Raw genomic sequence first — 25,203 nt, 5'->3', positions numbered from 1 at the left:
CCAGAAATGACTGAAATGCATAATGAAATATGACATCTCACAAAGCCCCTGATTTTAATCTAAGCTGACATCTGATCAAATGAAGGTGACCTTTTGACCTTGGAGATGAGTGAAGTGTGCACTGTGGCATGGAGAGAGAGAGATCACAACAGGATGTTGTTCACTAGGGCTATTGTTTTATCTCCTCAAAGAAAGGCTCTTGTTGCAAGTAAAAGGTTTCTTAGAGAAAAGGAATGGATAAAGTTTGAGACATTTGGACTGCTGCTGCAAGATGCTGTTTCAGATTCATCCAATATTTATGTCCAGACAAAAAGGCAGAGCTCGTAACAAAGAGCTGCAGTGTTGCACTAACTTGTCGATGGTAGTTTTTCTTTTTAAGTAAGCATTTTCTAAAGAATCACAAAGACTGTTTATGTTACACTAAAACAATTAAATTATACTGTTTGATCAAAAGCTGCATCACAACTGAATATGATTATGGAACAAGTAATAGGTTTATTCCATTCTGAAAAAAAGAAGAAAGAGAACACAGCGTTTCGGCCGTGGAGCCTTCTTGAGGTGTGTCAAGGCTCCACGGCCGAAACGTTGTGTTCTCTTTCTTCTTTTTTTCAGCATGGAATAAACCTATTACTTGTTCCTTTGCAGCCTACGCATGCTGACGCAGCTACCCACCTGAATATGATTATGTCCATCTTGCAAAAGTGAAAAATATTTTCCTTTGTTTTAGTGTTTCAATTCTCTGAGAGCTGAGCCTCAGTTCAGTATCACTCTGGATGAAAAATGACAGTCCCTGAGATCTCAATTGCAAATAATTATTAGTATAAAACAAAACTGAGCTGACACCCCCTCTGCGAACAAAAGTCAATCCCAACAAAGGTCGGAACAAAAAACCCTGGTCTGATTTTACCTGTGCACACAACAACATAGGAATGTATCTGTGAAAAGATCTTGTTCACATCTAATGAACTGCTCTGCTTCCTGTGCTGAAAGAAACAGATGCCGGCTGCCAGGGCTTTGAGAATCAGCAAGAAGGACTAGCCTTTGAATCATATGATGATTAGGATTTTTGGAAGCAGAATTAATGTGGCTTTAAATGGTGTCCCAGGATATCTCATCAGTAATGTTCAAAATAGTTATGTTCAAAATAGTTATGGTTGTGAAGGGTTTGAAGCCTCTAACAAAAATAAAGCATTAGTCTCTTTTTTAAGTCTGTATAAACCATATATCTACTGTACCACACCACAGTCAAATGTATCATTCCTTAAAGCTGTAGGAGACAGAGGCTTTTGTCTATTTCGATTTCAGTCTCTCATGTATACAATTCTTGACAGCATTTATATCTGTACCCAGAAACATATCAAGCTCGGCAGTTTCTTACAGAGATGTGTTCAAGAGATTGAAAAAATCTTATTTTAATGTTTTAAGGGCATGAGCTGAAGCTAAAGTAATTTGTTTGCCTGAAATGTTAGTTTTAAAATATGTCTCCCTAGTTCGTCATCTCATAACCCCAATATACAAATTCAGATTTTTTTTGCAATACAATTAAGTCACTCTTTGTTTTGTTCTCTGCAGAAGATGAAACCGCGACACAATAATACTTATTAACAAATGTACACACATCTTGTAGTTCCAGTTAAAATCTCTATATCATAACAATATCAATTTTTTCCTTTGGAACAAATCTAAGCTATTGTTGTCTGAACAACCAAGGAAAGCACCAGAACATATTAATATCCTTGACGTGGCATGATAAGCCCTTCAGGTTTATTGAACTTTGAGAAGCACAATGGGGAAGATAGGATGCCAGACTCTATCTATCTATTAGTGGTTTCCTCACTTTTGCAAAGGCTTGTCTCTGCCGGGCAGTTTCTGAGCTATAATTTTGGGTAAAAAAAACACAGATCCCTCAAATGAGAAAATGATTCAGGATCACCTGCTTTCTTTCAGAAGGAGCCATCTACCAGGATAGAAACAACCTTGAAATAAAAATACCTGATGAGTCACAGCCTCCAGAAGATTGATCTCCATAAATCAAAAGTCCTGTGGCCTTAATTTTGACACCACTTAGGGATTAATTTTTCCAGAGTTGTTGTTCTCACTTCCCACTATATAAATCAGGACCAGTTAACTAGATCTTGTGTTCCAGACTCATTTACTAAATTTTAATTTAGTAACTTTCTATCCCTTTTTTCATCCTAGACCAAGTCCTTTTTTAGGACTGTTTACTAAATAGTTAACATCTGAGTGTTTAAGTCCATACCAATTGCAAGAAGCTATAGTCTCACTGTTCCCATCACAGTTTTTACAAGCATCACCTACTGGTGAAGAATCTTCTTTTTCCACATTTCTGTTACCTCCGATGGCTTGCCAACACAAAAATAAACATTAGGGAGATGAAGATGAGCAAAAAGGGTGGCAGGAAGTACAAGGTCTAGCTTCAGGTTTTCAGGGACACTAGGCACATGATGTCCTTGTCCTAAAATACTGCATAAATCTGCTATTGAGCTGGCTTGAGGAAAGGCCGGTACGTGTTATTGAATGTCTTAAAATTGTAATCTTGAAATAAAAAAACACTAGTTCTCTGTGGTCATGTATGTTAGATAATGATATGAGAACATTTACATTTTCAAAGCCAAAGAGAATAAATAAAGCTCACACTCTGGCATCCTGAAGTAATGATTTACTCATTAACAATTACGCTGACATTCCAGGTTTACAAATTAATGAATTATTCCCGAGGGCACATTTCTATTTTAAAAACAGTGTTGAAATTGCAATATGACTACTTAACGTACAGGTAGTTGTGGGTGGCCACCAGGTTTGATGTGCCACCTCACAAAACCTATTAACCCCAATTGAAGAATCCATGCAACCCTGAATCAAAATCATCCACCGCCCAGATGAGTGTCAGACTCATCCAACACAATGCCGACATTTGGACTCAAAAGCTCTTTGGAATCCCAGGGAATGACCAAGAGAAGATTGCAGATTCATCATTCACTCCCTCATAAAAGCTTACTGGTATATAATGTGGTGAATGCAGATGAAAGTATATTGAAGTACAGTGAAATCCAGGTGGTTGTATGATGAATTACAGAGAGAATCTGTAAATTTTGAGAAACTGTGAAAAAGTAAAGTGTGTGCTAAAAGCATAGTATGACTACTGCAAAGACCGTCCGTTACAGACCATCATAATGTTTTATTTATGCACTATGGTAAAGTTTGTGCCTCAGTACAGTGGTAAGGTGTTCATTGCTGCTACCCTAGATCTCTGCAGTCCTAAGCTCAATTCCAGTTTATGCTGCCTGTCTATCTATAAATTGGCTACATCACTCTGTTCTCCTCCTCACTGAGATCTGATGTGTAGTGAGCGTTCTGGCGCACTATGGCTGCTGTCGCATCATCCAGGTGGTACACATTGGTGGAGTGGAATCCCCATTACCTGTAAAGCGCTTTGAGTGGAGTGTCCAGAAAAGTGCTATATAAATGTAAGGAATTATTATTATTATTATTATTATTATTATGCCCTGCAACGCACTTGCGTCCCTTCCAATGTGTAAGAAATTATAGGCAATTATTATGTGGAGTTTACCTGCTCCTCACCATGTTTAAAAGAGATTTTGGCAGGTGCTCCACTATCCACTTTTCTCTCATCTTCCCGTGACATACAAATAAAGTTTGATTGCTCTAAAACGTCACTTTCCAGGGCAGGATTCCAAATGAATTTCATACTTGGGGCAGTTTGTTACCAATACAAACTGTAGGACAAAATGAAAAAAATAGAAATACTTATACTTGGCACACTTTTTTATGGTCTTTCTAAAGTTTATTACAATTTCAGTTAAGAGCCCATTTACAATTAGATGTGAACACAATTGTAATGTGGTTTAGGGTCCTAATGTACTACAAGTTGAGATGGAAAGTTAAGAAGTTGATTGATAAACCCAGTCAAGCTCTCTAATGAAAACAACACAGCAGTGATTATAATGTAATAATCTTTAACGGTGGACCAACTTTGAAGCATGGACCAACTTTGAAGACTTGTAACTTACACATACATGTACCTTGGACAAGAATGCAGAGGAGCCAAAGGCATACATGAGTTTTAGATTTCCCAAATGCAAATGGGATCAGAGTTAGAGGGGGATAAATAATGCATTCTCTTTGTTGCGCAGATGAAGTTGGGGCACAGAGTGTACAATGGCAGTAACTCGACACCACTGTCAGTGCTGCTCCAGAGAGCCTTTTGTGGTCTTATTTCAGACATGGAATGGTAAGAAATGAAACTCTAAAATACTGCACAGACCCTTAATGAGGGTGAGCAGAGGGACTGAAGGACTGGTCAGGCTGCACTGAAAATGAAGGGTAGGAGAGAGAGGACAGACTGAAAGGTAAACAACACTAGCTCTGAAAGTTAGTCATAGGAGAAATCAGCCTTTGAAAATGGTAATTTCACTGCTCACATCTTAATTGTATGATATAGAAATAAATTTATAATTACATTAAAATTCAGTTTTAGTCCTTCAGAATGATTGACATTTAGTTCTGGAATCATTGCTAAAGCACAACCCAGTGTGTTCTGTTGGATTTCTATTTACCACTGGTGTTGAGTTACTGTAAGCTAATGATAACAAATTTGGAGTTATGTGGCATCTTTTACTCAGAAGGATCCCAACATTTTTTCATAGGTAACAGAGAATCTTTGCTTCATCTGTGCTATGCAAGTCATGGTTTTAATCCATTCCTGGATTGCAGTTTTTGCTAGTATGAGCCAGAGCCAGCCCTTAAGAAATCATATCATGGTGAATGTTCTCAGTAAGCTCTAAGCTTTCTCGTGGTTTCTGCAGTACTTTTACATTTACTTTGGTTTCCCATAGTGTGTGTTGTGGTTTTACTTCTTCCTCATTCCACTGTGTGTTACTGTTCGCAGCCCAATGGGGACAGTGCAAGACTTACCTCATACTGAGGAAGAACATTGTGTTCCAGGCACAAACCAACAGGAAGTAACGCAGCTGACTTGCGTTGTTGGGTTTAAAGTGGCTTTTCATTATCAAGGATAATGGGTATCTGCCTCTTCCTCTTTTGTCAGGATCATTTGGCACTTTCTTTTAGCCAATGATTGAAACAGCAGAATCTGGCCGTTGTCATTCTGAAGGAAAATATTGTTTATCTGTCTGAGATACTGTACCATGCTATTCCAATAATTAACTCATTGGCTAAGAAAATGTCTACATCCACACTGATTTCTAAAGGCGTCTTATTCATTCTATAATTTTAAATAGACATATTCCCTGTTTTTGTTTTCACCTGTCACTCTTGTTAGATGATAATATGGTCCTCTCACAGTTGCAGAAACAAATTTGGCTGAGTGGTTTGACTACAGCTTAAATATTGTTCATGCTGGATTGAAGTGCATTGAGAGCATCTACATTCATTCTCCTGGCATCATAGGGTCCTGTCTTGATATTATTTCCATAGAGCTGTTGACAACTCAGATACATAGCATGGTGCCAGTGGAGGATCAGTATGATAGGGAGTGACTGGAGATGGCTGAAAGGGATTGTGTGGGGGGAATGGTTTTGTTCATTTTAATGTATTTCTTCTTATATTTGTGGAAGGGAATTACAGGTGTTTGTAAGGTGAAGGTTCACAGGTGTTGAAGGTCTGGTCTCCATTCAGGAGATTAAGCCTGGTGTGTTAATAAACCTTCCCACACCCCTCCTCCAAAGTCAACACTGGACCTGCAGGGTTGGCAGTCTGATCTTTGGGATAATTTATGAGATGTTATTTTGTCTTTAAAATCAGTCAGATGAGAATGGATGAAGCACTTTTAGCCTGGCAAGATACGTACATACCGCTTTGAAACCTGAAATGAGGAAAGTACAGTTAACATACTGTTCCTCCAGTTTGGGTGTAAGCATAAATTATAATCTGTCACAGCCCTCTGGGAGAGAGATACAGTATGTGCATATTGGGCACAAAACAACAAATTGGTCACCCTTTACAAAGTGTGTATTTTTTACCATTTGCAAAGTGTTTATTTCAGTACTGAACAGTAGAATGCTGAGTGGAAATCTGGAGGTGTTTTAGCATCTCTTTGACAGTTCAGTAGTTTGGGGCCTTTTTGGAGAGTTTTCAGTTTTCATTCTGGGCTTTATTCTTTATCCTGCCTTTTGCTAGATAAGAGGCAGAGAGAGAAGTTAGACAGAAGCCCACACATTAAAGGTTACCAGATTCCGAACAGCTTTTCTAGAAGGGAGATGTTGTGCTTAGATAAATGAATAAACATTTGCTGTAGTAAAACATGGTTAAATCAATGAAGTATAATAAGGCACAGTGAAATCATGGTAAAATTATGGTAAAGCATGGTGAAGTGGGTCAAAGCATAAACTGAGTCATGCAAAAGCAATATACAGTAAATGTCCTGCATATCTATATACTCCCACCTTGTGCCCCGTGCTTCCGGCTTGCATGGGAGACCTGTCATGACCCTCAGCAGGACTTTTCCTGCTTTTCCAGGCTTTTCTAATGAAAACTGTAAAAGCATTGCACATGCTTTGTGTGGTATGTGCACAAATTACATATGTACAGTAAACACCTTTGCTAATGTAGCAATATGCAGTACAAGGCATGGAAAAGCACAAGGAAAATTAATTTTTTTGCTTGTGTGCCCTGGAATTTACACAAGGTCCAGAAAACGTGCATCTTCCTACTTTTGCCCTTGCTTTGTTTAACCTTAGGTATGATCATTTGATTTCATTAGTAAACAGCTATGATGTAAATTTAAATATCTTTATGTCTGGTATTCTTTTTCATATTTTCTATTATGTTTTTGGTTATTGCATTTTTGTCATTAAATACTCACATAGCTGGATGACCTTCATCTTGTGTAATAACTTCACACATAGATATTTTCATCCATTTTTTACATAACCATGTAGTAAATCCATCTACCATGTAGTAGATGATGTTTTTAAAAAATGCAATATACTTCTTCAGTGTCAGTTTTACATACCACAGTAGGTGTGACAATCATTTTTTAGTATCAAATACAATCTCTTCTTCTCTTCTGTGAGAGAGTCATCCGTCTGGAGTGAAGTGACCTCCGCCCAGCATGCAGGCAGAGAGGGTCTTTTTTAAAAACTCAAATCAGATCAATTTGAATCTGACATTTAAGAGAAATGCCATTGAGTGGGTGATGCTGGGGAACCGGTCTGTCACAGGCTTCAAGAATAAAATAACTAACCCTGTTTTTGGAAAGAGACCGAGATAAACTCTATCTGAAAGTAAAGGTGGGAGTCTATAAAATTCCAAAATATATTATTCTGGTTTTTAATTGGCTTTACTGTAATGTTATAAGTACTGGAATGTGCAATGTGCTGATGTTTTCTAGGTTGTGGATATATTTCACAACCTAGAAATTAGCATAAGGAAATTTAATCTGCACTTTAGGTAAATGAAAGCATAGTGAATCGTTCAAAGTGTGCAAGCCTCCATTTGATTTTTTTTAGTGCACATGTAAAACCAGATTTAAAAATTTACAAAAGTGTCCTTTAACAAGCAGCAGCTGTGGCTGTTACCAGTTTATGGGACACTTATTTATTGTATCACTGGAAGCTATTTGAATGGGCTGGTATTTACTAGCATGATTGTCATTGGTGGATCACATAGCCACATAGGTGTAAGGACTGATTTCTATCTTTTTTATTAGTTTATCTACAATAGAAGAAATGTTACATTTGTTTTTCATTTTTTTACAGTTTTTAAAATTATCAGTTGACATACGTTATTTTCAAACTGACCAACATAGATAATTGAGTTAAATAGTTTTTTGAGAACAATCCCTTTGTCTTAATTATGAGAGACAGGGTGTTTTTGCAGACAAAAGGAAAATCTGCACCATTCTCAGATATGTCCAGTTTATCAATCCATTTAATCACCACATTAAATCGTACTGACTCTACCAGAAAATTAAAATAAGGAGTTACATAATCTGAATTTTATCATGTCAGATAGGTCTACATTTTGACAGATTGTTCCCACACCTAGTACGCCCAAAAAGAGTGAATGCCTTTTTCTGTTGTTGTACAGCACAGTATTTGATCATGTGTTCAAATGGAAAGTGATATTCTTCAAGTGAAAATCTATTAAGTGGCTTAAAACAAATGTGGTAGAAGAGTTTGTGACTGAAAGAAAAGGTGAGCATTAGTCATCCCAGTGCCATTCTGTCTCATGTTTTCTCAGTCAAGCTGCACTCCCCTGCTCATGTCTGGAAAACCGTAATACTGGGGCTTGTGTCAAAAAGGCATTTGTTGGAGCTGGGTTCAAAAGGGACGGTGTCACTCAGGAATAATTCTTAATGTGGACTGCCATTGAGTGTCATTCTTAACCCACTCAGCTAGAGTATGTCAAGAGTGGACAGTGAAAGTAGACTGACATCCAGTTGTCAATCACTGCACAATATTTACAATTTACTGGAGTTGGAGTTGGATTTATTTAAATCATACGGGGCAATTTTCTTTTAGATTTATCATGCAATTTAATGCTGCTTAGAAGTGGAGTAGGCAATGTGCAAGAAGATCAGTTTTTTAATCTTATATTTACAAAATTGGTTAAAAAGAAACGCTGACCATACACTAAAAACCACACGTGCAGAAATTCCCCAAATACACAAGACAATTTTAGTGAGTCAATTTATGCAATCATGGAGCGGAAAGCGAATTCCATGCAAGCCATCAGATTATTATCTGGGCATTTACTCTAACATCAATGTAAGGAGACACTTCTTAATGTCCATACTGCTCCCTCATACAAATTGTCTTGTCCTGTACATAATTGTGACAGAAGGTGTTTGGAAGATTCAGTTCAGCAGTCCAAAAAGCGAAATAACAGTGGTATATGGTAAAAGCAGAGTATAATTCTGATATAATTATATATATATATCATATGATATAATCAGGTAAAATATATAGCAAAGCACAAGACCATCAAGACAGACCATGGAGAAGTATGGTAAAGCATGATACACACTGTAGGAAACACTAAAAACACCTAAAAAGCTAAAAAAAGCCATGTAATTTTATCATGGCCTTTATTGATTAATATTATCGTATTGATTTATTTTAAAATAAAGGCATTTTTAAAAAGGACTGTAGTATAGTTCTTAAAAATTCAAAAGCAAGAGCCAGGGGAAAGCAAGGCTTGTTTCTTGGGAATCTGAAATGATTGCAGGGGCTTGTTTTTTTACTCGTTCCTTGTGTCATTGTAGTACTCTAACAATGAATGATTAAAAAAGGTCCTGGGCCTTTTGATTTTAAATCTATAAAAAAATAAAGAAATTCAGTTCTTGACATTTCATTTTGATCCCCTTTTTGGTACGTAGGCAATTGTATCCTGCATAAAACTCAAGCATATGAATTATTTATTTAGAAAATATTCAACTCGAAACATCCTTGAGATTTGCATCTTATCTTCAAGGGCATCCTGCAAGCAGTGCAGTCTTAACATTTGACAAATCCAGTACTCTTCATAATATATGAAGAGTCTTTTATAGGTAATTAAAAGTGGAAAAAGCAATCTGTTTTTATTTTTTTCTTATTTAATTCTTACATGGTGATGTGGTTCATAGTGCATTGCAGTAGCAGACAATTTGCATAGTTAAATAAGGATCAATTACTTAAATAGCTCCTCTGATTGGTTGTGAATGTGTGAAAAGAAGATGCTACAAGGACTCACCATTATATGAAATAACAAAGTTGATTAGAACTGTGTCAGACTGACACCTTCAACTACAGCATGGATCCTTTTATTCTCCATGCATTTATTTCAGGAATCACATTTCCATAAACTCATCATAAATGCAGCCCCCTTCACACATGTACTGCATCTCTCTCATCAACAAAGCTGTTACGTTCTGACTGCTCAGAAGCAAAAGCTGTAAATTCAGTTTAAAACCTGTTTTAGTTTGAAGTCCTGACAATTTGATTTGTTCGGAAACTACTTAAAAGAAACTACTTAAAAGGCTGCACTTTAAAATCTCTCATCCCCAACGATGGTATTTTCTGTTTTGGTGTCTGACATTGCTATTTTTATTTGTTAACTGATTACTGATTAAGTACATCATTTATGCAATACTATTGCTCAAACAAACACAGAGGTGTCTCCTTCAAAGCACCAGTCCACCCATATCTACTTGTCGAAATGTCCTTCTCTGACTTCATTACTTCTATTCGTGCGATAAAGTCACAGGGTATGCACCATTCCATAACATTTTTGGTCTGAATCTGCCTCCGTTTAGGTGCCTGGAATGTGGCATTGATAGAAAGTGCAAAATGATCTTGTGGGATTTTGTTTTTGAAAACCAAGAGCCCAGGAAAAGGGAAGCTGTTGCTCACTTTTTCTCTCCATATAGAAGACATAATCTTGACAAATTTATTTTTTATTGTGGCAAATCATGGCTAACCACATGCTTTTCACATTACCAAATCCTGGCAAAGTCAGAACCCCATGCCAGGAAAATAATGGGTCTAATAATACAATTGTATTGTGAAAAAAGAAAGAGATGTTGAGTTCCCAAAGTCCACTGACAGGGAGTCACTTCACACAATGCTCCAAATGTTTACAACAGACAATTTAGTTTCCTTCCAACAATTATGAGGTAAATTGAATCTCAGGAAATGTTCGTTTTCTCGTCCATTAGACGAAACAATAACAGTATCCTTGAAGGTTTACAAAAACATCTGTCTTCAAAAGGACAATCTAGAAAATTAATCTCTACAACATGACAAAGCACAGGCAAAGTACATCCAATCAAAGCAATTGAGTTCTCCATTTCTGTTAGCATGCAAGGATATTAAAAACCATTTCTTAAGTGGTTTTTACTTGCTATAATTGTTTATACACAAGTCAATTTTGGATAATTATTAAATTTGTTTGAACTGCTCCTGTTCAAACCAAAGCCAAAGGCCCTTTTTAATTGTTTACGTATATTATGTATAAAATGTTAAACATGTAATCTTAATATTAATTGTTACCTTATTTGTTGGATATCCCATGATCAAAAGCTTTGCTCTTTGGCTCCTTGGTCATTCACCTAATTGTAATAGCATGTTTTGAGGAGCTAGCATCATTACATCTTAACATATTTTAAAACACAGTGGAAAGTTGTACTGTATGTACTGTAAAAAAAATAAAAGGTCAGTATGTTAACTGCGTGCTTTTTAGATCATGAAAAAAAATCCTTCTGTTTTGAAGCCCTGTTTTTTTGCTTTTGTAAAATGAAAGAGAAAATGGAAAACTCTGAAAAACGTTTTTTGCTGTTTATGTGCTAAAAGTATTTGTTTGCAAGATAAATGGCTGTTCTGGTGAAGAAGATGACAGCCTACACGAAGATGATATTGAATTGATTTCTGAAATGTTGCAGAACTGACTGTTTGATATATACCGCAAGACATGAATCATAAAAATTCTATTAAAAACCTCTTGAATGGCTGACACCAGAATATTATTTGTGATGATTAATTCGACTCAGTCATTATGAACGGAGTCAAGTCAGATTGCTTCTGACAAAATTGCTTTTCATTCCCCATTGAATACCCCCAGTATGCATTTTGAGAGTACAGAATCATATTTCTCAGCACACCTCTGTGTTGAGGTAGTTGTAGATGATAATAGAGAAATGCTTGGAAGTGGTGATTTTTAAAACAAAAAAGAAATCAAGTTACTTTGTCTTAGGAATTATAGGGTTGTTAATGCTTATTGTTGCCCTTATTGTTTCCCTTTTCTATGCTTTTAAGTTTTTTGTTATGTTTTATTGTCATACAGGGATTTTCCCCTGAATTTCTCTGAGTTGTAACTGGTAAACTGTACATGGTGCTGAATCATATATGTAAGCTATGTGAGAATGAGAAACTGTGCAAAGTACAGTAAATCATGTATGCATGTGGGAAGGGATAGATTTCAATCTTCATCACAAACAGAACTGTGTTTTTGGTCAGGTATGTTAATGGCCTGCTTTCTTTACAGCACAAACCTGACTTCCCAGTACCCTGAAGTGAAAATGATACGTAGTTCTGTGCAAACGGGAAATTCACAAATATTTATGTTGAACTCTTGGGATTTTCTGTGTGTTTTCAGGACCCACTAAAATGGCTATTTTACAGAATCATATTTCCCTCAGTTTTTCATTCTCTAAAAATAACTGAACCCACAATATTTACACTGTGATATTACTTGTGGCGAAACTGTTTTTCATTAACCACTGTATACAGTAGTTGCATTATTCAGCTTTAAGATTTTTTGGGTTGACTAGGAACCTTGTGATTTCAGTCTTGATGAGACACATTTACTGTTTACTATGCTGCTTACAAAACAGTCCAATCTGCTTGTCCCAAAGAGGAACTGCAGCGTTTGTAAGGTATAATCCTGTATGTTGGTTGGATTGCTAGAAAGTCATTTTTTGTTTCTTTGCTCTCCAGAACTACTCCAGTCAGGGTGGTGGCGGAGGTGATGAGGACTACGAGATCCCCCCCATCACTCCTCCAAACCTCCCTGACCCCTCCCTGCTCCACCTGATGGACCCAGAGTCTGGCTACCACTCCCTATGCCACTCACTGCCACCCAATGGCCTGCTGAATCCCTACTCCTACCCAGAACTGCCAGCCATCATGATGTCCAACATGCTTGGGCAAGATGGACATCTGCTCTCCAGCCAAATGCCTTCTGTAAGTCAGTTTGGTTTACCCCCCTGTCCAGGCACAGTGTTATGTCTGTAGTGACTGATGTGTCTGAATGAACCCAGGCAGCAAAAGGAAACCAGGGACACAATTTCCTGAGATCCTCTTCTCATACAATTCATGCCTTTGGCAGGACTTTGATTCTATCAGTACTTTAATTGCTCAGCTCATCCTGCTGCAGTAAGTCACTTCCATAGCTTAGGAACAAAGGACTTGCAACAGAAAGTATGATGTCCCTGTCTTTGCATGTAGCTGTGTGCAACATTTGTACTTGGTAGAAAAGATTAATACAGCTAAAAAACCTTCCTCTGTAGCTTATTAACCTCTTATGCATAGATTGTGTTTGGACAGGGATTCACATCAGAGGAATGTTGTTTAAAACGCTTTGAGTCTGTTGAAGAAAGGGGCAATATCAATACTGCAAGATTAGCTCCTTCTTGTTTCATGGGGAGCAATGGTTTCAGGATTTTATCCCTAAAATCAGTAACAGCTCCAACTCAAGAGAGAACTAACCTTTGATTTCATTTTGCATCAACGGGAGATTGCGTACTGCTTTGCCTTGTGACAACCACTCTGACATGGGTTGAAGGGATAAAATATATGCTAAACAGGAAGCTGAATTTTGTAGTAAATTTTTAACTGTGAGTATCACCTTTTTTAATAACATTTAAATTAATTACACAAATTCAGGAGTTGTTTAATAATAGTGGATATATTAGCACAGTAAAAGATCTTTTAAAACGACTACCGTAATATGAAAAAAGATCTCTGGGTAGTAAGAAACTACCAAAACAGTCTGAATCTTATTTGTTTTAATTGATCTAGAAGACCTGCTCTCACCTAAATGGCAGTGTACACCTGTTTTTCCATCCCTTCAAAACTTACAGTAAGTTAGGACCTGAATTTAATATGAAAACTGCTGCAGTATTTTGTGGAAGTTCTACGATATTTTCAGGCAGGAGTTTTTTTTTCAGATAGTATCACTGAAATCTCAGGCTGTTGTTGAATAACCTTTAATAATCAAAACAGTGCATCTTTGATTAATCAAATCAGCACAGAAAGGAATTAAGAAAAATATGTTACCTGTAAACTAGTTTGTGTGTAATTCAGGACTATTTTTCATTATTTTTGGTATTTCAATCTGTAGCTTATTTTTATTTGATATTTAAATCCTTATTAGGCTTTCTCCATAATACAGTAATGCTAAATTTGTTTTGGACTGTTTTGGACTTTTGCTGCACAGCTCCACGGAAATCTTTAGGTCAGAGCATCAGTTTAATCTTGAGTACTTGTTTTTTTTCTTCTCCATACACTGTAAAAAAAAGAGTACATGAAATTTTCAATTGGAAAAAATCCATTAGACGTCATCTGCCCAGCATCAGGCATTCTTCACTTGACAGGCTGGGAAATTAGGTATTATGCCAGTACACTGCAGCAATAAGATCTGTTTTTATCAGGCAGATTCATCACTAGAGTTTGGAAAAAAAGAGTCAGAGAAGGCTGAAGAGTAAAGAAAATGTTCAAATGTAAAGTTCTTGATGAAGAATGTTGACGGTCTCTTGATAGATGAGAAAAAAATAAGTAGGTTTATTATATATATTAATTACTGCTTTGTCAATATGTATTTCAATGATAATAATAACCCCCAAGTGGCTACTATATGCATCCCTCCAGTATTTATGCGACAGACATGTTTTCACGGTTCAGGTACTGGCTGTGACACAGCTGACATTGGTAGTCAAAGCCTGTGATTACATACATTTTTGACTAGATTAATTCTGTAATTAAAGGGGATGTAACTCTCGTTGGTTTGGTATAATTTTTTAGTTGTTTTTCTTTCAAAACAATAACAAATAATTAAAACTTTCAAACAATATTAAGTAGAAAAATTCAGGTATAAAATGTCTTATACCTTAATTTGATCATTAATCATACAGCCCAGTTACTTAGATCAGTTTCTGAGGGTGTATTGAGTTTATGTAAGAATAGTACAGGATTTGGGGTCGGAAAAAAATTGAACATATACAGGGAGGAACTGAATGTCTAAAAGATCTTACGAAGTTCTTAATTCCTATGGCTCACTACAAGGTGTTCTCAGATGTGCAATGGGATGCTTTCCATTTTAACCTCAACGACCAGCTCAGTGTGCAGAGCTGGATCAATTATGACAGACTTGCATATAGCCAGCTAATGCAATGGTTCAGTTTTGTGTGAGGAGAGACAGAGGATGGCGCTGTTGAGAACTCCGTTTTAACCAAAGTGGAAACAAAGGGGAGGGTAACGACCTGAATTTGGAAAAGCTGGAGAATGCACTTTTCCCTAAAGTGTGGCAGTGAATTGATCTAATCCCTTTTTTTCTTTTTAGTAAGTGGCTGTATGTCTTAAAGCATATAATTACACACATATGCATTTCTTACTGAGAATTTTGAATAAAATGTTATTTATGCACCACCATTTTACCTTCTTTGTGATTTAAACAAAAACAAATCAAGCAGCAGTCCAGGTACTGTAGGTGCTTAAAATTAGGAACATAAAATATAAATAAATCCAACCTTTCTTCAGAAATTTTAAAATTTTTCAGATTGCCTCTTTTTCAGACATGACAACTATTTAGATTGAAAGCTATAATTGCTGGAATTTTCCTAATTCAAGACCATTTCAAATCCATTCGTCCCTGTCACACTCATTGTTTTGTGCTTTTTTATGCTGTTGGGATACACTTGGTGCCCAACTGCAAGCTGTTTTTAATGTACACAGCTTTGAGTGATATTATTTGCCAGCCTCCTGTTCTTCCCGCTAAACTTGTAAATGCTATGACAGCTCCCTGAGGTTCCAAAGGCATTAGATGTTTAATATCCATATTCAGGTAGTGCATATCACATAGATGTGATCGGACTAGACACACATCTTTGTTAAGGGTTTAGGCAGGGTGTATTACAGTTGCTTTGTTTTTTCTATACCTTATTAGTGATTGTACAGTATATGCTTTCATTATTTTCTCAAAGAATATACCTGAATGTTGAAAATAAGCATAACAAGGAGAGAAACTGAGACTGAGTGAAAACACCCATTTATAGACCTGTCAGGCAAATAATAGACATGAACTGCAAGGCTTTTATCCAGGTTTTAGCCATTTACAGTATTAGTGGATTAATTACAGTATACTTTATTCTGTATTTTATTTAGGGTCAGTCAGTTAAATACAGTCACTGTCATTTACAGTGATGAGAAGGAGACCCATTTATACAGCAGGGCATTTTGGAGCAATTTTAGCGAAGTACTGTGCTCAAGGATAGCACAGTAGCATCACACATAGGATTAACCCAAGACCTTACAGTCTGGACTCCAGAGCCCTAATGACTGTATTCAATTCCATTTTAGATGGAACAGCACTCCAGTGCAAATTATCCTTAAACATATACAGTAGCTATTTATTTCCAGATTTGTATACTGCAGTGTACAGATTCAAAATTGAGTCCATCTTATCTTTTTTAAACTCATCAATTTAAGAAGTGAGAAAAAGCTTTAATTAGCCCAAGGCTTGATTGGATCCTGTTACGTCCCAGTGTGTGGTCTGTGTGTGTTTTTTGTTATGTTCCACACTGCTGACCTTTGATTGTTCTCCCTCCCCCATTGGCCCACTATTATACCACTGTCACGTATGACATCATCATCAATCAGCCTCTCAGCCAATCAGACTGCATCTTATTCAGTATATAACATGGAGGTTTTCAGGAAGGAGAGGTCTTTTGTTTGACTTCAGTCCTGCTTGGTTTTTGCTTTGCTTCATTTCGCTTTAGTTATTTTTGTGTGTGTGTATTTTCGTATAGCTTTGGCTTTGTTGTTTTGTTGATTTCTGTTCGTTTCTTTGTACTTTTGTTTGTTTGTGTTTATCCTTGTTTTGCCATTACCTTGCCCTAACGTGTTACATGTTCAACCTTTGTGTTCTTTTGTACCCTGTTCCTGTTGATTACTCTCATTTTCCCTTATTTGTATTCCTAGTTCACTTGTGTTTTTATGTGAACTTATAAGGTATAAGGTTAGTTTAGGTTGTTGGGTACATTCTACACACTTAGTTGATTTTGTATTAGTAAAACTAGTTTAGTACGGGTGAGTGCAGTTTATCTTGTATGGTTTTGGATAGTCAGTGGAGGTTAGCTAGGGTGTTGAAGACCGTGTGTTTCGGGTTTTCTTTTGTAGTCAGGTTAGCTTTCCCTCACTTTCCTAGCCAGCTCCATTTTGTTTGTTACAAAATCACTTTTGCACCCACCTTTATCACGCTTCCTAGTCCCTCACCAGAACCCACCTGCTTCCAGAAGAATTATCCTAAATGTTACACTCCTTTACCTCTAGACGCTTGGGGTCATAACAGATCCATAATTAATTAATAAATAAATTATGGATCCATAATTAAGACCTTGAATACCTTTCAGTTGTGGCCTGGAAGGCTGGAAGGCCATGAAAAATACTGAAAAAATAACAGTGCAGATGTAGCCTTGGGTTACCAAGGAGCTCAGAGAGCAAAGGTTCTCATTGATCTTGCAGGTTGTAACCCAGATGTTACTGGTTTGGGTCTGGGTCATATCACTAACTGACTGTGACCAGATCTCCCTAAACACAACTGGCAGAGCGCCTCCAGGGTAAAATAGGGACTTTCTCCCACAACTAACCTTGATGACAGACTCAGGACAGTAGGATTTAAACCCTTGATGTTACTGAGATTTCAGTTTATCTCAGTTTATCAGATTACTGTATATATATAATTAATGTACCACAAACCCTTGGCCTGAAGAGGGAGGAAGAATTATTTATCCCCACTGGTTTATTTTCTCTCACTGGGGGGTTATGTTTTTCTCTCTTCTGCCCACATTGTCTACAATATTGTCAGCTGCTGTACAATTCTGTACAGAGCTCTGTGAAAAACTGTTGCAAAAGACACAATAGCAAATACTGTAAAATGATCGTTTAGTTATTCTCAGCTGATTTTGTGCACCACCCTTAAACTGAAGTGGAAACACTAAGGAAGATTGACAAAGGTGTTTTCTGCAACTAGCCACAGGTCCTTCATTTTTGTCTTTGACCTTCATTGCACTGTGTCAATATAAGTGAGACATTTAAAATGCTGAACAATTCCAGTGTTTGTTTTCTTCTCTTGCATCTGCCTGTACCCTTAGTTCACCAGCGTAATTTTTCATCTCTTCCTGTATACCAGGAAATGTATTGCATTTAAGAGCTTGGAAACAAATTTCTCCTCCTATTATGTTTTCCATCTGAAGCCATATACTACTCTTACCATATAAATGATTACTTGATATGACATGAAAATGCCTAATAGAGAGCATGCACACAACCCTGGCAAGCAAATAGCAATCTTCTAATCATAGATTTGACCAAAATAAATAATAGATCACTGTGTAAATTATTCATCGTTATATACTTTCATCTGATTTAAATATGACTTTGTGTTATAAATATTCATACTTAAATATGTTCACCCATCAGATAGAGATAGGAATTTATTTTTGCCCAAATTATCTAAATTTAATTAGATCTAATGTGTATTCCAGATTGAAGTGCTTTACATAAGTTAGAACGTAATTAGAAAATGAACTCTGAAAATTAAACGAGAACATAATAATTACTTGATAAAATAAGAAAGAATGAACAACAACCACAACAGCCACAACTGTAAATGAAACCATCGATATTGCAGCCGTGTACTACAGTACATGTACGTGTTTGCACTTTTTCAAAAGAAAGATAAGTTCAGAGCTCTGGAGAGATAAATTGAAATATCGATGATGTAACTGCCACTGCTAAGAGATCTGTTCTGCCCTGTGAAGGGAAAAGAGAGCCTTGTCAGTTTCTCCTTATCCCATATAACTTTTCACTTTCAACTTGTTTAACACTTGTTTGTTGAAGTTAGCACCTTTATGAATTCCTACCGTGGTAAATATCTACTCTTGTGTGTATTTATTTTAATGTTTTTTTATATTGTTTTACTACACTTGTACAGTACCAATGGTGCACTTTCAGTTACCCCAGTTTCCTGTCTTTTTGTGCTATTCTTTGCCATGTCCCTCTGCGTTTTTGCCACAGTTTTACTATGTTTCACAACACTTTTTACCCTGGTTTTCCAATTTTGATTATTTTCAAAAGATAATTGTGAATAGGAATTATAAGGTATGTTTAACAGCTATGAACTAAAAGGCTGAGCATTATACTGAATCATTTCATCTCATTTACATAATTGCAGTTAGGACTTCAGGTGTGCCTAATTGTGAAATAAATTGTTCTCTGTCAACAAAAGCAGCATCGTAGCATCTTATTCCTATGGGTTCTAAGTAAACACCTGGTTTTCATACAGAAAGCACACTGTGCAGTCAAACATACACACCTTTGACAGATACAGGGCCATTCAAGTGAGTGAAGCTTTCTGAACAGTGAAAATTATAAGCTCCGAATTTTTCAGATCCTTGAGATGCAGATCTACAGTACATCACACCTATATCTTTCAGAAGTTGTAAGAGTTACTCTGACACATGAAAGCATTTTTGTAGAGCCTACCTTCCATGTTTGAGACAAGGTCCCAATTTGAATTTCTGTATTTTTTATCTGCTGACTAAACTTGCACATTCTGCCAGAGTTGACCCTGTGGGTGGGGGTTTGGCCTCTCTGACTTACAAAAATGTGAGGCATGCCTTCGCAGAATCAAAGGAGAGAAAGTCACAAAGTTGCCTCGATTCCTACAGTTTTCTGTATTGTTTCTTTTTTGTGTAGGTGTCATTTTATACATGCCACATGCATGCACTATAAGTATATAACCTAACGAGACTTGTTATTAGTAGTTTATTCATTCATTTATTCAAGACATTTTCTTGGTGGGTTTCAAGGAATTTGCTTCAACAGTGTGGACAGAACATTAGAAACTCAAAAGACAAACTAAATGCTGTTTGCAGATGGATATTCACATAATTTTAATTTCTATGTGTTTTCAGGGCTTTGTTTCTCTTGGTCCTAAAGTTGTCCTTCCTATTAATTTTGTTAAAACCTTTAAAGATCTTAAATACTTGAATAAATTCCACTGCTGTTCTCTCTGTTAAAGACTAAAAAGATAATTCTCACACTGTTTTTACAACACAAAAATAAAAGGAAAAGACTAAAAAGATAATTTTCCTTTTATTTTTGTGTTGTAAAAACAGTGTGAGGTGTATTAAAGAGAAATCATCATAAAGGTGATTTTATTTTTATTATATGGTGAAGCACAAAGTATTGTAAATTGTGATATAAACTATGGAAAACCAAGGGAAGAAAAGTAAATGTGGTAGTTGAACACAAAACACTGCAAATTTACAGGCATTCCACATTTTGGCTTATCAAAACATAGAAATATTTTTCCAGTGAACTTTTACATCCAGTTCTATTTTAAATTTATTGTGATAGACATGTATGTATAGAAATTAAGGTCATGCTACCATATGAAATAGTCTCTTTTCCTGACAGAACTGCATTAGTAGAATTACAGTCTCTCATATTAACTACCAGGCAGTGTGGTTTAGACAAATGTTTCACTGATGAAAGCCAAAGATTTATTCAGTATTTTGTGCTGGGTTTATCCATTTGATATAAAATCGAGTTAGGGATTACGGCCATTGGGTGAAAAAAAACACATTTTTTAATATCCTCATCCTTCTGTTGCTGATGGAAAAAGCATTTTATTGGGGATAGTTTATAATAAATGAATGTATTTATATTGCTACTACGCGAGAAGGGAAGAGAGGAAAAATGCAACTCTTTTTTTTCTTTTTTCTGTGTGTAATAGGCCAATAAAAACTCTGTGAAAGAGAACTCTGGTTTTTAAACAGCTTTCTTTTCACCTTTGCAATTATTTATTTTCAAATAGTCCTTCAGGGTAATGTTCCATTTTCTTATTTCACACCCCCTTTTCTCATAAATGAACCGTCATCGCAATAAATCATTGCACAAACAGAGACTTGCGCAAACCCTGAAAGGTCTAAAGATTTATGTAACACATTCATGTTTTCCACTTTCTCATTTTAGTACTCCTCTGGTAAAGCCTGGCTAATAAAAGCTGCTATTAATATTTCTTGTTGCTTAGCAACCAGAGGCAGCAAGTAATAGCTTTCTCTGGAAAAATAGATGACCGATAAGGAAAAATTCAATTCTTTTATTATCTCTAGGGAAAAGGGGGCCTTATTTCTGCTGCAATATGATATAAAACTGTGTAGCTGTATATTGAGAAATATTTTAAAGAAATGGAAGTTATTTTCAATTTCATTATGTCAAAAGGACTTTTCATTTCTCTTGTAGAACTCATCTTCTTTATTAAAAAAAGTCAATTAGCTTTAAGATTAGGCTAATAAAAGGATAAGGTACGAGTTTAATTTATTTTTTTAATCATATAGGGTACTGTGGATGGTGTGGAATAACAAATGCAAGCAGGTGAAAAAATCATATTTTTATGTTTTGCACTAGGTAAGAATGTTTCAGCCAGCCTTTAATATTTCACTGCATTTCAAAAAGAGCTATGGGCTAAAACATCAAGATGTTTACTGTTGCCTCTTTATAAATGTCATAGTTTGCACAGTATAGAGAAAGTCTAAATAAATATATTAATGATGACTTGATACTACTAACTCCCTGTGCTTGATAATGCATAATTCCAGAGATAGTGTGCTAAAACATTTTGGACATTGTCATTTCTAAAGTTCACACTAAAGCTAGCTATGCTTCAGCAAATCAACGTATTTTGATCAGATAACAATCCTGCCAGTACTCCTCCAGCAACATATTCCATTTTTTTCTTGCACAAACAAGGCTGCATTCTGTAGTTCTTGTTATTGATCCACATTGCAGGTCCATTTGGCTGTGCAAAGCTCTAGCATTCGGACAGTGAAGAAAAAATGCAGCACGGTTGATATATAAGATGCATTCTAATATAACTTCACAGTCTTTATTTTATTTCTGCTATTGTGTAAGCTTTAAACTATATTAACGTCTGTAAAAGATCCCAACATAAACTTGACTGCATCAGACAAGATATATAGTTTCTAGGGACAGTGTTACGATGATAGAAGGCTGTATGCTACATTTTGCCAAAGGCTTGTTCAGATTATCACTCAATAAAATCCTGTCTGTATCAGGCTGTGGTGTCTCACTGAGCTGTTTTACATATACATGCCAAGCAGTTCAACCCCTGTATTCCCTCAAATTCAGGTCCTTCCAAAATGTTTTTGACATAGAGCAAGTCCACTTTAGGTTAATTGCACAGATGCTGTAGGACCTTTCCAAAGTGACATTCTTGCCTTCTATCAGGTTGTGTGGGTTTTGTAAAGGCTTGTATCAGGTATAGCCAACCTCTGGTCCTTGAGGGCCAAAGGATCTTTTTGTTCTTCATCTCCAGTTGGATTACCATAATTACTTAACTGAACTTAAATTAAATTTTGGACTAACTCAACCCTTGCCTGGTTTTATGTCAACTGTACATTTTTCTATTATCCTGTTTCCTACTAAGCATTCTCTGCGCCATTTCTGATTGTTGCTGGTTTCCACAGCAACAAATTGCTCCTGCAATAAATGGCTTCTGAGCAAATTTCTGTCCCAGTAGAATGTGAGCTGTTCCGAGGTTTTGGGTATGCAGATATCAAGAGTTGCACCTCAGCAATGTCTCCTGAGCCAAATGTCAGAGATCAATGCTAATTTGCTTCCCCTGAGTAGCACTCAGAAAAAATTCAGATAAATCTTTTTTTTTCCCTTTTTTACAACATTTGAATGCCAAATAACAGAATAGCAGAATGAGAAGTAGAGCTCAAATATAAAGATATAGAAGTGTACATAAAAAGAGGAAAATGGAAGTGATAGAAACCTCTCCTTTAGCCCACTGTGAGGCTCTGCCTCAATTTCTGAGGTGTAAGAATGTAAGAAAGCTTTCAAATGAGAGGAGGTCACTCAGCCCATCTAGCCTCATTTGCTTGCTGTTATCAGCACTCATGGTCTTCTTTCTCCATCCTTCTCATTCCCACAGAACTAACCTGCATATGAAAGTTCATTTTCTCACATTAAGTCATTACAGTTACAAACTACTTAATCTGCTCTCCTGGAATTAAAAGTTGACAGATGTATTGAAATAATATCCCAAGTATTATTGTTGACAGCAGTGACAAGTAGCTGTTTTAAAATGAGAGAGAAATTATTAACAATTTATTATTTTCTTTTTTTCTAAATGCCTGTTTTTATTTAAAAATCTGCTTGAGTTCCTCTTAACTATGGGTTGCACTTCCCAGCAGTGAGCCCGTTTGATGATTTTGAAGAAGAAAGACTAGAAGAGTGGCTGTATTGAGAAAGCAGGTATAAATTAATTGCTAACGTGACTCACTAACTGCAAAAAAAAGGTGTAGGAAGAACTTTTATAGTATGAGATAGTGAATTGATTGCAAAATACATCCACATTTAATCTCTAACTAACAATTGTATCTTCTCTGGGTGTACTTTTTAAAGCAGTAGCGAACATGTCATATTATGCAAACCTCAGATCCTATCTGTTGTAAAATTCCAAGCAGCGTATGATGCAGTTCTTTGAAAGAGTGGATGCAGTGACAATACCAGTAATGAGGAGCCTGGGAATGCAGATAGGTGTGTTGAGACTTAAAAATTGAAATCAAAAGTGTCGTCTGCATTTCCATGATGTGGATTGGATTCGAAAATGCTCTGTTTAAAATGAGGTGGCCAAATTACAAGGTTCAGAGAAGAAGCAGGTATGTGCTATACACTTAGGGATTTGTTAGATCACAGTCAGCTCAAGCTGACTAGATTTTTTTCTTGGTAATGTTTTGAAAATTTAAAATCCCAACATGTAAAGAGGTTCACTTTTATATTGTGGCAGCATCTAATCACAGACTCACCAATATCAAGGTTGTAAAACATAGTATTATAATTCATTGTATTCCATAGAATTTATAAGTATGGCCTGTTGGGAGATCCATCTCTATTATGTTAAATATTATAGGATTTATGAGTACAATCGAAAAATCTAGCTCTGTTCCTTAGAGTTCAAAGATTGTCAATTATGTCTCTTCTCAGTTTCATTGCATTTTTTCATACCTTGAGAGATAAGATGCATTTAAGTGGATGTGGTCCCTAGTGGTGTTGGACTTCTGTCTCAAAGCACACTTCTTTTGTGTGCAAAGTATTAGAGTGTGGTCATCTTATTTCTACAGAAGCCAAAAACTGGCTATGCCACCATACAGTATCGAATGTATGGAAGCTTTCGGAAGATCACCATGCAAAATGTATGCTCTCCTAACCACAGCTGTTTGCACAAATGGGCTGATTTTGAATGCAGGAAGAGAAAAAAATGCAGAACGTGGTTTCTCAGTGTTTCTCCGCCACAGATCACATTTCAGAACTTAGTTAATAAGAAATTTTAAAGCCTTTCAGTTTGAATCACCATGACCACTGTAACACTTTCCCACAGAAGCGGGCTGAATTGTCACAAAAGCCAAACTGTCAAACAAAATGGAGTCTGCCTAAACAACAGGTACAGCAGCTTGTTCAAAGAAGCTGTTGTCCTAAATAGACACTTTTTTAGTTTCTGGAATTGAAATAAAGCAACATTTGCTGTATACAATCAGCTTCTGGGAGACTGTACAGTAGCAGCTCCTCTTCTTATCAGCTCATCTTGTTCAGTTCACAAGAGGCAGTGATCTGAGTTTCTTGATTGATCCTCTAGCAAACTAAGGATTAATATTACCTCTGCTGCAGAACTAGCTTTAATGGTATTTGTTAAGAAAGCCTCTTGCTGAACCAGTTCCACCAAAGGACTGTGATTCAAAAAGTTAAAAAAATCAAGATAAAACCATAAAATGGGTACTTTCCAGTCTGAAGTTTTATTGAAAACCTTCAAAGAAGTATCTACTGGAAATGAAGAATCTTAATGTCAAAAGCAAGCTGACATATCCATCAAGTGTAGCCAAAAGCGCTACTGTATTTTAATTGCACCATTGCCCTTGAACAAAATAGGTATTAAAGAAGCTGGTAGTGTTTCAGTATAAATCAGCTCTGCAGCGCAGGTGAAATGCTAATTTTTTTTCAAATGAGCTTTTGTATTGCACAGAGATGTATGCTTAGCAGTGGCATTTTAGACACGGCAAGAAAAATGTTACATTTTATTGAAAATAAAAGACTAGGAATATGCCGTACTGCCTGTATCTCAAAGGGAAAAAGTCTTGCTATATTTTTGTGAGGGTTAATAGGTTAGTATAAATAGGAAGCAGTGAAGTAAAGTATTTAAGGAATGAACATTAAAAACAAATCAGTATTCATTACATTTAATGAATATTCATGACTGTTAATTTAAATTACCTTTGGCAACTGTTGTTAAGACTAATGAATAATTTAAAACAGCATGGCCAAAGAGATTTGAACATTGCATTAGCTGACTGCCAGGGAT

The 25,203-nt window shown here is 36.3% G+C and overlaps 1 protein-coding gene across 5 annotated transcripts in view; it reads left to right on the top strand.

The window, feature by feature from the left end:
• Nucleotides 1-25,203, top strand: part of tox2 (TOX high mobility group box family member 2) — a 147,093-nt gene that overhangs the window by 87,205 nt on the left and 34,685 nt on the right. For all 5 annotated transcript variants that reach the window (XM_088937264.1, XM_088937265.1, XM_088937262.1 and 2 more), the window contains one exon: nucleotides 12,477-12,722. In XM_088937264.1, coding sequence (XP_088793390.1) covers nucleotides 12,477-12,722 — 246 coding nt within the window. The remainder of the gene's footprint in view (nucleotides 1-12,476; nucleotides 12,723-25,203) is intronic.

The sequence above is a fragment of the Atractosteus spatula genome, chromosome 19, assembly GCF_055471065.1.
Source record: "Atractosteus spatula isolate fAtrSpa1 chromosome 19, fAtrSpa1.hap1, whole genome shotgun sequence".
In the NCBI taxonomy this organism is placed as follows: domain Eukaryota; kingdom Metazoa; phylum Chordata; class Actinopteri; order Semionotiformes; family Lepisosteidae; genus Atractosteus; species Atractosteus spatula.
The sequence above is the reverse complement of the archived record's forward strand: the minus strand, read 5'-3'. Positions and strand labels throughout refer to the sequence as shown.